Source organism: Humulus lupulus, chromosome 8 (assembly GCF_963169125.1).
Source record: "Humulus lupulus chromosome 8, drHumLupu1.1, whole genome shotgun sequence".
NCBI classification, from domain to species: domain Eukaryota; kingdom Viridiplantae; phylum Streptophyta; class Magnoliopsida; order Rosales; family Cannabaceae; genus Humulus; species Humulus lupulus.
The window spans coordinates 37,058,784-37,074,353 of record NC_084800.1 but is presented as its reverse complement, the minus strand read 5'-3'; the positions used below and the strand labels follow the sequence as shown (position 1 = coordinate 37,074,353).

The 15,570-nt window shown below is 39.0% G+C and overlaps 1 protein-coding gene and 1 non-coding gene across 3 annotated transcripts; both read left to right on the top strand.

Moving 5' to 3' along the window:
• The first annotated feature begins 3,606 nt into the window (after window positions 1-3,606).
• On the top strand, window positions 3,607-7,547 carry LOC133796823 (uncharacterized). 2 transcript variants are annotated; one of them, XM_062234491.1, is made up of 10 exons: window positions 3,607-3,731; window positions 3,996-4,294; window positions 4,420-4,473; window positions 4,895-4,978; window positions 5,425-5,550; window positions 5,893-5,960; window positions 6,356-6,425; window positions 6,792-6,857; window positions 6,930-7,007; window positions 7,098-7,547. In XM_062234491.1, exons 2-10 carry the CDS (start codon window positions 4,031-4,033, stop codon window positions 7,137-7,139), a joined length of 852 nt encoding a protein of 283 aa, XP_062090475.1. In that variant the 5' UTR covers window positions 3,607-3,731; window positions 3,996-4,030; the 3' UTR covers window positions 7,140-7,547. The 2 variants fall into 2 exon arrangements, with proteins under 2 accessions (XP_062090475.1, XP_062090477.1); XM_062234493.1 differs by lacking the exon at window positions 3,607-3,731 and having other exon boundaries at window positions 4,165-4,294; window positions 4,406-4,473.
• A 7,499-nt stretch (window positions 7,548-15,046) lies between these two features.
• Window positions 15,047-15,129, top strand: TRNAY-GUA (transfer RNA tyrosine (anticodon GUA)). Its single transcript has one exon. It is a non-coding gene; the product is annotated as a tRNA-Tyr (tRNA).
• The last annotated feature ends 441 nt before the right edge of the window (window positions 15,130-15,570 follow it).

The window sequence follows — 15,570 nt, the reverse complement described above, 5'->3', positions numbered from 1 at the left end:
AATCCTTATAAAAGCCCGGGGATGGATGGTATGGGTGCCGGGTTCTACCAAAAGTTTTGGGATTCTATCGGGCCTGATGTGTGTCGTGTTTCTCTTGAGTTTCTTGCTGGGCGTGATTCTTTGGACAGTGTGAAGGGAACTTCTATTTGTCTCATTCCAAAAAATAAGGAACCTAAGTTAACTATAGACTATAGGCCCATTAGTTTATGTAACGTGGTGTATAAGATTATTGATTAAGCGGCACAAGAAGGGGAAAAAAGGCTTCCTAGCTCTGAAAGCCGATATGGCTAAGGCTTACGATCGGGTGGAGTGGGACTTTATTTGTGGGATGCTTCTGAAGTTGGGTTTCCATTCGGATTGGGTTCGCTTGGTCCGCCATTGCATTTCCACTGTTAAGTATTCAGTCAATGTTAATGGTAAGCTTGTGGGTAACATTGTTCCATCTCGTGGTATTCGACAAGGTGACCCTCTCTCTCCATTCTTGTTTCTTATTTGTGCGGAAGGTCTTTCCGCTATTATTAAAAGTGAATGTTTGAGGGGTGGGATCCGGGGTCTACCATGTGGGAGGGGTGGCCCAGTGGTCTCCCACTTATTATTTGTGGATGACAGTTTCTTCTTTCTTGAAGCTTCTCGTCATAGTTGCGAGAGGTTCAAAGAGGTTTTGGGTTGGTATGAACAAGCTTCGGGTCAACTTGTGAATCTTTGTAAATCAGCTGTCTGTTTTTCTCCAAGGATTCCTGTTGCTGAGGAGGAGTATTTGGCTAGTGCTTTGGGCGTCCCTAGGGTGCCTTGTCATGATAAATACCTGGGACTCCCATGTTTTGCTGGTCATAGTAAGTCTAGCTTGTTCCAATCCATCAGAGATCGTGTTTGGAACAAGCTTTTTGGGTGGAAGTCTAAACAATTCTCTGCGGGTGGTAAAGAAGTGCTTCTCAAGTCTATCATTTAGGCTATTCCTACTTATGCAATGAATTTGTTTAGGTTGCCAGTTAAGTTGATTGAGGAAATTCATCGGCTTTGTGCTCGTTTTTGGTGGGGTGGTGACCATAATGCTAGGAAAATGCATTGGTGCACATGGGAGCGCCTCTGTTGGCATAAGACGGACAGTGGTATGGGCTTTCGAGACCTCTTTGTGTTTAATAAAGCCCTCCTTGCCAAACAGGCTTGGCGGTTATACAACTTTCCTAGTTCTCTTGCGGCTCGTGTTATGAAAGGCGTGTATTATCCTCATGGGGGTTTTCTTGGGGCTAAGGACACATATCGTGGATCTTATCTGTGGAAAAGTATCCTTTGGGGTCGTGAGTTGTTTGTTAAAGGGGGGCGATGGCTTGTTGGCGATGGGAGATCCATCAATCTAATCTCTGATGTGTGGATCCCTAAAAAAGACGCTTCTCGCTCTCACTCCTTCTTTGGGCACAATCTTTACAATTCGGTTCAGGATCATATAATGGATGGTGGTATTTGGAATAAGAACCTTATTTATAATCTCTTTGATGAAGGGGAGGCTCGTGCGATTCTCTCAATTTCGTTGCCTTTACTTCCGCGCAAGGACCATTTTATTTGGCATTATAATGTGTCTGGTGAATATACAGTCAAAAGTGGGTACTGGAATGCTATTCGTTGCTTGGGTCGTGGGCAGGTTTCGGGGTCCGAAGACCAGTCATCTTGGTGGAAAGAATTATGGGCCTTGACCCTTCCTCCGAAAGTGAAACACTTTGCTTGGAGGGCGAGCTTGCATTGGATCCCTACCATGACCAATCTGATTAAGCATGGCATCCCTGCCTCTCCTTGCTGCCCGGTTTGTAATGAAGGCCCCGAAACTACGTTCCATGCACTTTGGGGCTGTCGCAATCTGAAATCTATCACTGGCAACTTTTATGTTGATGTAACTTTGGACTTTCCTCCTGATGGAGACTTCTATGTTTTCCTTCGTCACTGTGGTCTGTTGTTGAATAAACGAGATATGGAGAAGTTCCTAGTTCTTCTTTGGAGGATTTGGTATCGAAGAAATAAGATTATCCATGACAATCAGGTTCTCAACGATGAAGGCATCCTGGGTTGGTCCCTTGATTTTTACCAGCGGTATTTTGATGCCAATGGGCCGCCTGTGCGTGAAGTTAAGTTGGGCAGGGGGCCAAATTCGATCCCGGCGGCTATTCCGTGGCGGCCTCCATTGATGGGCAGAGTCAAACTTAACTGCGATGCCAGCCTTGACGCGGTGGGTATGAAGATTGGGTGTGGTGCTGTTGTCCATGACTCTAGTGGTTCTTCCCTTGCGTCTGCTGCTGTTCCTTTCTCTTCCTCGATGTCTGCCCCTGTAGCTGAAGCAATGGCAGTCCTACAAGGGCTTCTTCTTTGTTCTCGGCTGGGTTACCACCATGTGGAGGTTGAAACGGACTGCAAGAGAGTTTGTCAAGCTCTCTCAAGTAAAACACCCTTGGTTGCAGAATTTGGTATTGTTATTTTGGATTGTCTCTCTCTTTGTAATAGCATTGATGTTATTAGCTTTTCCCACTGTAATAGGACTGCCAATTCTTTAGCTCATAATTTGGCAAAGCTTGCTCTAACTTTAGATGTTGCTATGATTTGGTGGCCAGGACTTCCGTATTGTATTTGAGCTGTGCTCTTCTTTGGCAGTTGCCTTGGTAATGAGAAATCATTTCTTTAAAAAAAAAAAAAGTTTTTTTATGGCATATTTTTTTGGCTTACATTTATGGGAGTTTTTTTCCCATATATTTATAAAATTTTATTTGTATACTAAATTTTAGTTTTTATATATTTTTAGTAGTTAGTTTTGATATGTTTTTAGATTATTTTTATAATTTTAATCTATTTGTATTATTTTTTATCATTCATATTTTATAAAATATTTTTTTTACATAATTCTTTGAAGAAAAAAATCTGAGACATTCATCACCATACTTTTTATTCTCATTTATTTTTCTTTTATTTTATTTTTTATCTTCTTCAATCAACATTTTATCCGCAGTAACTGGACTATCAAAATATTTTTTATGGGAGAGGATAGATGAAGGAAGGAGAAAAGAGAGAGAGATATCATGAGGGAGAGAAAAGAGAGGTGAGAGAGAGTTTTGTGTATTTATGATTATGGTAATCTATTTTTTATATTCTATGGAATTACCACATTTTAAACTTTTTTTTTTCAAAACTTAACATATTTTGTATAATTATTATTTTCCCTATAAATATAGAAACTATGTGTATTTTTTTAGGAAAAATTACACCTAGCACTGCAAATTTCAAAAAAATTTGAAAAATATGAAATTTTACAAAAATTAAAAAAATACGAGTAACAGTTTGTTACAGTTTTGTAATCGCATGTTACAATTTTTTAGTTAGTCTGTAAATGTTGTTTATAAAATTATAACATATGGTTACAAACTTGTAAATTTTAATTACAAATTTGTAAATTTTAGTTACAAAAAAACTGTATTGTTACAAATTTGTGAACTTTGTTTACAAAAAAAATCATATTTACGATTATGCCTATCCATATTTTATAACTTTTTACATATTACATATTTTTAGTATTTTTTTTAAAACCTTTTGTCAATTTCTTTTATTTTTTATAAAGGCCCGACCCGAGCCGGCCCAGTCCTTTTGAGTATCCGTTTTTTCAGTGTTCGGCTGTCATTTCCTTGGCCCTTGGCATTGGGCATCGGCATTTTCAAGTTGGTTCTTTTCTTCGTCTAACACCGGAAATTCTCTACGTACGTTTCGTTAGCTTCAATTTTGATGCTCTATTACTCAAAGGACTAACCAATTTGTTGACTTGTTTTGTGCTCTGAATGCTGTCGCTCTATTTTTTGTCATATGTTTAATGCCGACCACATGTTTGACGAAATTCCTACGAGAAAAACTCAAAGCAAAACAATGGCATTCCTACCTACTTTATTTTAAATTTTAGTTTGTGAATTAGATCGTACATATTTATACATGCATAATTAAACTTAAAATGTTGTCCTACATTGCAGTCAGCTGCTCTGTTGAACTTATCTCTGATCTATGAATGGCGACCTGTAGTGTCGGGCTTCAACGTTTGTCTGTGTTATCCTGTACGAATGTGGTTTTTTTAAGAAGACCCAACAAACCGTTATCCACAGCAGTTGTTACCTTTAATGCCTTTGTAGCCAATAAGTCAAACAGGATAATAAGAAGCTGCTCTACCAATGCATTCGTGGTTGCTGACGATGAAAAGTATGGCAATAAACAGATTATTAGTATTACTCCTCGCCTTTATGATTACATCCTCAGCAACGTTCGAGAACCAGAGGTAATAATATGAAATAACACTCCCATTTTAGACAAAAATCTTTCTCTGGATATATAGTTCTTCATGTTTCTTTTTCTATATTTTTCCTGTCCTTGTTTAATTGTTCAACAGAGGCTGCATTTCAGATTCTAAGGCAACTCCGGGAAGAGACCGCGTCTATGCGTGGTAGTCAAATGCAGGTATGACTACTGATTTGTGACTTCCTTTTATTATTTTAAACAAGGCATATGTGTGTGTGTCTATATATATGCATTAAAAAAACAGAAAAGGAGAACAGGTAAGCTGGTTTTGAGATGGCCAGGATTGCAATACAATCTCATTTGAAAATTATTTGGGACAAGCATAATTCTTATGTAGATGTCTCTTACATTATTATTTAGCTCTTTAAGTTCTGTTAGTTTTAACATTGACCTTTTAGTAATATCATTGTTCGTTATCTCTAATTTCCAGACAGTAAGGCTTACTTGCTAAAAAATTAAAGAAGCTTTATATCTATATTTGTATATCATTAATGTTTGTGCCTAAAATTTGTATGTATGTTATTAAATTAATGTTGTACGCTATTTCTGGGTCTAACAGTCTTGGACTTTCTTTTGATAGGTGTCCCCAGACCAGGCTCAACTACTTGCAATGCTCGTGCAGATTCTTGGTGCAGAACGGTGTATTGAACTTGGTGTTTACACTGTATGTTCTGCTTTACAAAACTTTAACTACATTATTGGTCTGACCAATCTCCTTCTACTTTTCCTCAAAATAAAAAACATGCTAACTCATGATAGTATTTAGGTTTTGCATTTTGCAATGATGAAATTGTAATTTCAAGTGAATATAGTTGGAATTTTAAGTAGTTCAATACAAGGAATATTAGTGCTTAACACATTCTTTTGCTCTTCTATGTGTGTATCTCGCTGTGAAATTGGTTTGACATAATAAATTTTGCATGATTGTTTTGTTGAATAATCCTCATTCTTTATGCTTGTCTGCCTCGTTACTTCTATGTGTTTGCATACTAGTCTCATGAAAACAATTTTCATACTTATTTATTTCTTGCTCGAAGATGATATTGCTGGTAAGCTAATCTGATAAGTAGTAAAACAGTACCTAAGCAATTAATTAGTTGATTTTGTCAGGGTTATTCATCATTGGCCATAGCATTAGCCTTACCTGACTCAGGCCTCTTAGTTGCTTGTGAAAGAGATGCTAGATGTCTTGAAGTAGCAAAAAAGTATTATGGTCGTGCCAATGTTTCACATAAGGTATAACTCTTCTCCTTTATGGTACTTGATCATTTACAATACAGTTGGTTGTTGCTGATGACTATGCACATAGAAATGAATCAATATCTGCGCGCTGATAATCAGGGGGTTGAAAACCACCATCTGGATTTCTCAAAATGCATATGATCTTGCCTTTGCCACCATGTTTGACTTATTTTGAATGTGAAAAAACTAAACTTGCTTATCATTTATAAAAATTAGAATAGGCTAGTTTCACCCTGCTGTATACGTTTGTAATCCCACAGTTACATGAACATACTTATGTGCTGCTGTCTCTCCAGCTAATATGTAACTGAATTTGACACAACTATTTGGTAATAGGTGCAAGTTAAACATGGACTTGCAGCAGATATCCTAAAATCATTGATTTTAAGTGGTGAAGCATGCAGGTAATTGCTATAGAACAACATTGAGCACATGTTACATGTTCTGCTATGGCTTTCTGTGTCGTATTTCTCTGTTTCTATGAACCAGAAAACCAGATTCTTGTATTAAAATGCTGCCAAGTTTACAGTAAGACAGTATTAGTTTCCCATCATTCACCAATCATGTTTTCACATTATGTGAGAATCTAGTGTGCTCATTGACTACGTTCCTTTGCAAATAATCTTTCTATTTTTTATTTTTACAAATTCTTTTCTTCTTCCCTGCACATGACTTTTTCATACTAATTTCTTTATGTTTTCATCTCTCATGTGATTCATTGTGATTGTTAATGAATCTTAATAATGTACAAGGCATGAGAGTTGCGGACTAATGCTGACATGCTTTCTTCTTTTTGCAGTTATGACTTTGCATTTGTTGATGCTGAAAAAAGAATGAATCAGGAATACTACGAATTATTGTTGCAACTGGTAATACCATAATAAAATCTTTTTGATCGGTAACATGTATTTCTATTCCTGTGTGTTTTAGGTAATGATACAAGGGTAGTAATTAATTCTATTTATGTTCTTAATATACCAACTCATTGCATCCTTTGGATTGTCAATCCTTATGCTACCACCTCTCGGTCTTTGCATTTGCTTTGATAATATATTGAAACTTTGAGATTTCCATTCTTGACTTCCTTCCTTTTCTTTTGTAATGTCATCCTTGTTTTTCATTAGTTAGTAATTTTCTGGTACCTCATCATCTATATTGCTTCTTTCTGCTCTTCCTTTTTTGGGTGTTATATCATATGGTGTTTAGGGAAGGATGTTATTGATTTGTTGATACAGATAAGAGTAGGCGGCGTCATTGTGATTGACAATGTCCTTTGGCATGGAAAAGTTGCTGATCCAATGGTAAATAACCGTGTACTGTAAATTTCTGCTTTTGAGATAAGTCATGATTAAACTATACATGTATATGAGCAGGTGAATGATGCCAAGACTGCCAGCATTAGGAGTTTCAATAAAAGCCTCATGGAGGACTCGCGTGTAAGCATTAGCATGGTGAGTACTATAATTTTATACATATCAACACATTTTGAATACTCTTCCGATTTGATTCACAACTTTAAACATCTGAATTTTAATTCTTAGGTGCCAATTGGAGACGGGATTACAATATGCAGAAAAAGATAACCATTTAGTAGTTGATAATAGGATGCTAATACAGTCAATTTACAACACATACTGTCTACATAGGCAGTGAAACATGGCTATGGATTCATACATCAGATGTAGCTAGACGTGGGGATGAAATCAGATTGGGAAAGATTCGAAGGACTTTGGCAGAAAATTTATAAAAAGAATCAAGCTCACAGGTGTCTTGTTCAACATTTCTGGAAAAGTTTCAATAAGTTTTTGTGTTTGAATTTGAAACACCAATGGGTTTTATGCATAATATGGAATGAATGTACATGCATAGAGAGAGGGTAGTGAATCATTGTTCCTCTCCTTGCTAAACATTTCAGAGCAAGTTATTGTGCAAGCTATCCTACAGCCAAAGTAATTGAAAAATCTATATACTAAAAGCTTAAATTGGTATAATGAGAATAATATATATATGTATAATATATATTTTTTTTTAATTTTACCTTAATGTCTAATAATCTCTTATGTAAAAGAAAGATGCTCAATTTAAGAACAAAGACTCAAGGAGAATAAAAGCTAATTCTATTTTTATTAAAGAAAGATAGGCCTACAAAATAATGATGTATCCATTTTCAAAAAATAAATAAAAGATAACAATGATGTATTCAACCGTGTGTACCAAATTGTAGGATTAAAATAGTATTTATACTTTTTTGTAGTCTCTTTTTGTCTCATTATTTGTTTGAATTCTACGTTTTGACAAATTAATTTTTAGATTTTGTGTTTTGAAAAATTACTTTTTAGACCATATATTTTGTAAAATATTTCAAATAGACTTCTAAATTCAATTTTGATAAAGAAAAAATTGAATATAACAATATACTTGTTAGGCAGAATAATTATATTTTTGTTCTAAATTGTTAGTTTGGTGCATTATTTGTAATTTTAGTTCAAAAAAATTGAACAAAAATTGAGTTTAGAGGTCTATTTGAACCATTTTGACAAAATATAGTCTAAAAAAAAATTTGTCCAAACAAGTAATGGAACAAAACAGAATGTTCAAAAAGATTTAAATTTATATAATAGCAGTGTTATATAAATTATTAATTAGAAACTCGATAATGTGGAAACTATAGACTTGAAATGTGACTTCAAACGAACAAATGGGAAATGTTCACCCACTATAGTAGTAGAATTATGATTCAAAAAGAAATATAGGCTTAAAAAATAATTTTTTCATTATGAAATTATAAAAAATAAAATAAAATTGTCCCTTAATATTTAATATTACAATAATGTTTAATATTAAAATATATACATATAAACATAAAGATTATTACTTCTTATAAAAGCATAAACATTATTACTTTTTTAATATACTATAACGACTCAAAATTATTGTTATGGCTTAAGGGCCCTGATTAGTGCGTCGGGAGGACATAATTGGTTTATGTGTGAGTTTACTGATTTAATGCATGATTATATGACAAGCATGCCTGAATGATTATATGAATGTAATTGTGGTTAAATGATATATTTGTGAGAACCACGTTATTATGTGGGTAAGTCTGCAGCGTGCGACTTGAGGTGATTTTAGGGAGTCAGTTAGCGGGAAAGTCACAACGAGGTTTAATATTTGACTTTGGGCAAGTCAGGGGAATTTCAGGTATCGGATGGTTATTTAGACTATCGGGTTGTGGAAATAAATATATGGAGATATATTTGAGGTTAGGAGGCTTAGGCGGAAATATTGGGGAATTTTACTGTTTTGCCCTCTGGGACGTTTCTGGTACCCCGAGCCTCGGGATTGACTTAACTGACTAAGATTAGACTAAGTTAATGGAAAGCAGTAGAACAAAAGACACAACCGACCCTTTAGCATATCTTCTCCTTCTCCTCTTCTCTTTCTTTTCTCTCTTAAGGAAACTACAGAAAATCTAAGGAAAACTCAACTGGAAATTCTGTGTTTGAGCTGAATTTATGAAGGATTAGCTTAGTTGTAACTAAGGGACACTCAACCAGGATCAAGGTAAGAATTGAGTTTTGTTTTTGGGTGTTAGAATTCTGAGTTTTGGCTGAATATTAAGGTGTTCATGGTTTTGATGTTTAAGGGCTGAATTGAAGCTGAGAAGCTTGGGTTTTAACTCAAAAGTTGTTAAGGAAGTGGTCCATCAAAGAAGGTAAGCTTCAACTCGTAGTTTAGAGCTTAAATTCCAAGTTTGCATGACTGGTTTTTGAGTTCTCTAGTTGCTGGGTTTCAAAAATCAAAGTGGAGTTTTAATGAGTTTTTAAGCTGGATTTCTGTTGGATTATGTTGTTAGAATCGTGCTAAAAGTCTTGTGATTAATGGGTTTTGGTATTAGTGTGCTTTGGGGTGGTTTTGAATAAGGTTAGGATGTTAGAAATTTTGGATTTTCTGGGCACGAAGGGGTGGGCCGCTGTAACAACCCAAATTCGCTAATAAGGCTTAAGGGCCTTGATTAGTGTGTCAGGAGGGCATTACTGGAATAATTATGTGTTTAATAATGTTTATATGATAACTTATTGTATTATGTGGTAGTATGATATGTGATGTGAGAACCACATTATTATGTGGACAGGTTCGTTGAGCACGACTCAAGACGATTCTAGGGTCAGATAGCGGGAAAAGTCACAATGGGGTTTAAGTTATGACTTTGGAGGAGTCGGGGATATTATTAGATAGCGGATAGAGAATTGGGTTATCGAGACATGAAAATAAATATATGGAGATATATTTGAGGTTAGGATGTCTAGGCGGGAATAATGGGGGATTTTACCATTTTGGCCTCGGGGACGGTTCTGGCACCCCGAGCCTCGGGATTAGCATAACACGTGAGACAGACTTAAGGAAGCCTTTAGAAGAAAAACATAAACCGACTTAATTTAGACTCAGTTCTCTCTCTCTCACGCTTAAGGAAAACAAAGGGGAAAACTAAGGGAAGAAAACACAGAAAATCAAAGGGGAAACAAGCTGGAATTCTGGGATTTGAGGTGAGGAATTGAAGGTCTATCTCAGGGGTTTGTCAAGCACTAGAACAGGGATTAAGGTAAGCATCTAAACATCTTTTCTGTGGTTGAATTCTGTGCTCTAGTTGGATTTTTGGTTAAGTGTTGAAACCAGTACAACTTTGGTGTTTTAAGGTAGAATTAAAGAAGGGAACTTGGGGACCTAGCTTGGCTACAGCTTGGTGAAGTGGTCCTACAGCAAAGGTGAGTTCTAACTCCAAGTTTAGAGGTTTTAGATTGAGTTTGGTGGCTGGTTTGTGTGTGTTTTAGCATTTGGGTTTCAGAAATTGAAAGGAAGAGATTGGAGTGTGTTAGGCTGTGTTTTCTTGGGAGTTATGCTGTTTAGATCATGTTAAAGAGGTTGGGAATTAATTGGTTAAGAGTTGGGGAGTTTTGGGATGGTTTAAGGTAAGGTTTTGAGCTTTAGAATGGTGAAAAATCTAGGTTCGAAGGGGAGGGCCGCGGCTCTGTTCTGGAGCGCTGCGGCCCTAGGATGAAAAGAAGACAAGGAGGTTCGGCCAAGGGGGCGTGCCGCGGCGCCCAAGGCAAGGGCCGCGGCGCGTGTGTGTTTCAGTGAGGGAGTGGGCTCTGTTTTGAGGAAGGGTCGCGGCTAGGCTTTGGGGGCCGCAGCCCTTGGTTGCACACTTGGGATTTTGAGGGTTTTAAGCATGGGAGAGTGGTCTTGGGTGCTCGGGTTTAGTTTCACCACCGTGCTTGGTGGACTTAGGAGTCTCGGGAGTTAGTTTTGTAACTGGGAAACCTATATTTGATTATTTATGAAACCCTATGCTTTGGTTGTGACTAGGTGATAAAAGCTTAGGCTCGGGAAAGAATCGTGCTTGAGGGGCGTTGCTCGTAATTCGATAACCGTACAGACTAAAGGTAAGAAAACTGTACCTGGTTGAATATATCTGACGGGACTAAGGGCTCCCTATTGTAGATGCTTGAAAAGATGGTATTATGCCATGCAAGCCATTTAGTGAACCAACGGCCTAAGGGTGCCAAGGGTCTCACTAGCGCACAGGGCGCAACTCAGACACTGGTATCCGAGGACAGCTTAATATGCACTGAGCTTGGTTTAAGCGGGCCAGAGTCAGTGGGTTAAACAGAGGGTGCGGCCTAAGTCGTCGGCCTTGAATAATATGTGAAACAAATGTTATATGGGATAGTATGTGTCTTGGATTGAATTGTATGTGCTGATTATCTGTTGTGGAATATTTGATGAGTATACATGCTTACTGAGCTATTTGTCTGTTGTTGTTGTTTGAGTTATCTGTGATGTTTTCTTGCTGGGCCTTAGCTCACGGGTGCTACGTGGTGCAGGTAAAGGCAAGGGCAAGTTAGATCAGCCCTGACTGGAGAGCTCAGCGAACGGAATGTACATAGTCAGATGCTCAACCACCACGGTTGAGATCTATGCAAGGACATGGAACCTGAAGACTGTCTGTTTTGGCCTTAGTATGGCTAGTGGTTCCTCATGTATTTTCGGGAGTCTGTAAACTTTCTTTAACTTCGTTTTTGTATAGGATCCCATGTTACTACAGTTTATATATGCTAAATGAGTCTTTTGAGACCAAAACCTTTTTAACCTTAGCTCTTACATGTCTAGTGACACGATTTCTAATTAATGACTTGATTAGTGAGTCTTGCACTTTTATAAGTACACAGTGTAATGGTCTTGGCTATCCAGGGCGTTACAACTTGGTATCAGAGCGTCCTAGGTTTAAGGGTTCCTGAAGACAGCCTGGATATGTACATTCGCTGCTGGAGACAAACTCAAGTTAGGGTTTGGTAATGTGTATATGTGTGCTTGTGTGCTTATGTGCCTATGATGAGCTATGCATGTGATATTCACTGAATTGCTAGGAAGCATGAGATATTGATAGGGCCTGGCCCTTGGCTGCTGTGTGAAAATATTGAGGCATGTTTATTAACATTACCGTGCATGTAAATGAGTATATGGATGACTAATTGTTTATGGTGCATGGATGCTTATATGTGTTGGTTACCTGAGATTGATTATGTTCTATTGTGGAGTTGTAGAGAAGCTTTTACCCTGTCATTGTGGTCTGACCGCCGAGTCGATATTTGCAGATTGACTTGGATAGTTATGCGTCCAAGGAAATCTTCACGACTAGCCGGCACTGGGTCCGGGACCAGGGGCAATGACCAGGGCCAGACACCTCCGCCAGTCCCTGAGAACTGGCAGCAGTTAATGGCTGAGATGCAGGCTCGATTACAGAGCCAAGATGAACTGATTCGTATTCTGCAACAGCAGGCTCCATTAGGGAGTGCTGCCCCTTCTTTACCACCTGCAGTGGTACCAGCTGTGCAGCCTGGGGAGGTTATTAACAAGTGGGAACCGTTATATGAGCGGTTGAGGAAGCATCAACCCCCAGTCTTTGAGGGAGGACCGGATCCGTTGAAAGCCAAGCAGTGGCTAACTATGATTACAGTGATTCTGGATTTCATGAGAATTGAGGGACAGGATAGAGTGGCCTGTGCCACTTATATGTTGAGGGAGGATGCCCGTATTTGGTGGGAGGGGGCATCACAGACCAGAGAGGTTGCTACACTGACTTGGGAAGGTTTCAAGGATTTGTTTGGCCAGAAGTACTACAACATTGTTGTTAGGGCAGCAAAAGTCAATGAGTTTGTGAGTTTGGTACAGGGTGGTATGACTGTTACACAGTATGTCCTGAAATTTGATAGGCTCGCGAAGTTTGCACCAGATCTTGTGCCTACTGATGCTGCTAGGCAAGATCGTTTTGTCAGGGGGCTTAATGCTATGATAGCCCGAGATGTTAGGATTACAACGGTACTTGGAGGAACAACTTATGCCCAGGCCGTTGAGAGGGCTCTTACCGCTGAGGAGGCGGAGAACAAGATATGGAAGGAGAGCGCAGTGAGGCGTGAGGGTCGCAGGGCGGTGCCTCCTTATTCTGGGACAGGTAGGGGCGGAGGCCCTAGTGACTTCAAGAGGAAGACTCCTGACACTTCAGCCGCTCCTGGTTCTGATAGGAGGGGTCGGGGTGGTCAGGGTGGCCGCCAGGGTGGCGATGAGACATGGCGGACCTATCCAGAGTGTCCGAGGTGTAGAAGACGCCATCTGGGTGAGTGCCGGGCCAAGGCATGTTTTGTTTGTGGAGCAGTGGGGCATCTCAGGAAAGACTGCCTAGCGGTGAAGAAAGGTGAAGCGGGAAAGGTGGATAGCTTGACTCCAGCTCGAGTATTCACCTTGACTCAAGCGGAGGCTGAGGCTAGTCCCTCAGTAGTGACAGGTCAGCTTTTTAGTGCTGGCTTTCCTTTTACAGTATTGATTGATTCTGGTGCTACGCACTCTTTCGTTTCTAGTAGAGTGATTGATAGACTGTGTAGACCTAGTGAGTATTGGCCGAAGGGGAGCGTCGCGGCGCCACAGGGCAGGGTCGCGGCGCGTGTCTGTCTTCTGAAGGGGCTAGGTTTCTGTTTCAGGGGCGGGTCGCGGCTAGGTTTCAGGGGCCACAGCCCTTAGGTGCATTTTTTATCTTTTGGGGATTTTAAGCGCGGGAACCTAACCTAGGGTGCTCGGGATCGATTTCACCACCGTGCTTGGTGGAATTTGATGTCCCGGAAGCTAGCATTGTACCCGGAAACCTTTATTTGAATATTAAGTGAATCCATTACCTTAGTTGAGACTAGGTGTTAAGCTAGGGCTCGGGAAGCGGATCGTGCTCGAGAGACGTCGCTTGTAGACAGTGAACGTGGAAACTAAAGGTAAAAAAACTGCACCTGGTTGTGTAATTGTAAAGGGACTAAGGGTTCCCTAATATGTATGCTTTGAAAGGATGATATTATGTCATGTAAACAGTAAACCAACGGCCTAAGAGCGCCAAGGTTACACTAGCGCACAGGGCGCGACTCGGCCACTGGTAGCCGAGGACAGCTTATTATGCACTTAGCTCGGTTTAAGCGGGCCGGAGTCAGTGGGGTAAACAGAGGGTGCGGCCTAAGTTGTCGGCCCTGATAATCATGTAGCTTGATTGTTATTAACGTTTAATTGCATCTTTGATTTTGAGTACATGTTATGTGGTTAATATGAGTGTTAAGTGTTTGATTATGCCTAAAGGATTAATTATCTATTATTGTTGTTTGTGATGCATATTATGTTTTCTTGCTGGGCCTTGGCTCACGGGTGCTACGTGGTGCAGGTAAAGGCAAGGGCAAACTAGATCAACCCTGACTTGTGTGAGCTGATTGTACATGACCAGCTGCTCAGCCGCCACGGTTGAGGGGAAGGCAAGAACAGGGGAACCAGAAATGTCTGTTTTGCCTTAGAATGGCTGATGGTTGTCTATATTTTGGAAATTCTGTAAACTGACTTTTAAACACTGTTTCTTTTTGGGATCCCATGTGTAAAACTATTTAATTATATAAAATGTATCATTTGAGACCAAAACCCTTTTTAACCGTAACACATTCATGGTTAGTGACACATTTTTAATTAAATGACTTGACTAGCAAGTCCTGCACCTTTATAAATACATAGTGTAGCAATTTTGGCTATTCAGGACATTACATATACAATTTGTATACCAGTTTAAAAATAATTATGAATTATTTCCTTTATTATATTATTTGATTTTATTATATAGCTGTGATAAGTTATAATGATTTTGTTTCTTTTTTATAAGGGCATCTCCAACCCATAGCATTATATATGGTGTTGCACCAACATTAAAACTAAAGAATTTTAGTACCATATTTTTTTACATTTCAATCACAACACAAAAAATTATACACAAAAATATATTCTTTATTATTATATTATTTTTTAATAAAATAATATCTATAAGATATAAATATATTTATTTTTTAGAAAATATATATGATATATATTAAAATAAGAAACAAAAAAATAATGTCTTTTGCCGTGTCGGCCCGGGAAGGGGAGAGTGGCCGAGTGGTCAAAAGCGACAGACTGTAAATCTGTTGAAGTTTTTCTACGTAGGTTCGAATCCTGCCTCTCCCACTTGTTTGTTGTAGACTTCAGAGAAGAGAAAGGAGGCATTCGTCAGCGTAGGAAGGCCCACCGAGCGAAGCTCTTTTTTTTTGTCCTTCTCTGACGCTGCCGCTTGGAGTCAACTTTTGAGGCTCTGCTACTCTTGTCTGGAAAGTATGTCCTAAGGCAATCCAGACTTTCGCAGCAGACAACCTGGAACAACTCAATCACTACTCCGAACAGTCTGGACCCCCTTAGGGGGAATAACTAAGACAACACAAAAGCTATTCAACTCATCTTATGTGCTTTTGAAGGAACTCCAGTTCAAGCCCGGCGTGGACGCGGGCTTCTATAAGAGAATGAGAAGCTCTCATCACAAGAAAACGCCAACCGCGCTACGCCCACCCGAGTTCGTTTTCTGCCGCCACTGGCCGGCCGCTGGGGAAACACAGCCCCCTCTCGGGAAACAGG

Coding starts and splice junctions, on each gene's coding strand:
- LOC133796823 (XM_062234491.1), top strand. CDS start 4,031: ATGGCGACCTGTAGTGTCGGGCTTCAACGTTTGTCTGTGTTATCCTGT. Junction 5,961..6,355: donor TTAAGTGGTGAAGCATGCAG/GTAATTGCTATA, acceptor TTCTTTTTGCAG/TTATGACTTTGCATTTGTTG. Junction 6,426..6,791: donor ACGAATTATTGTTGCAACTG/GTAATACCATAA, acceptor TTGTTGATACAG/ATAAGAGTAGGCGGCGTCAT.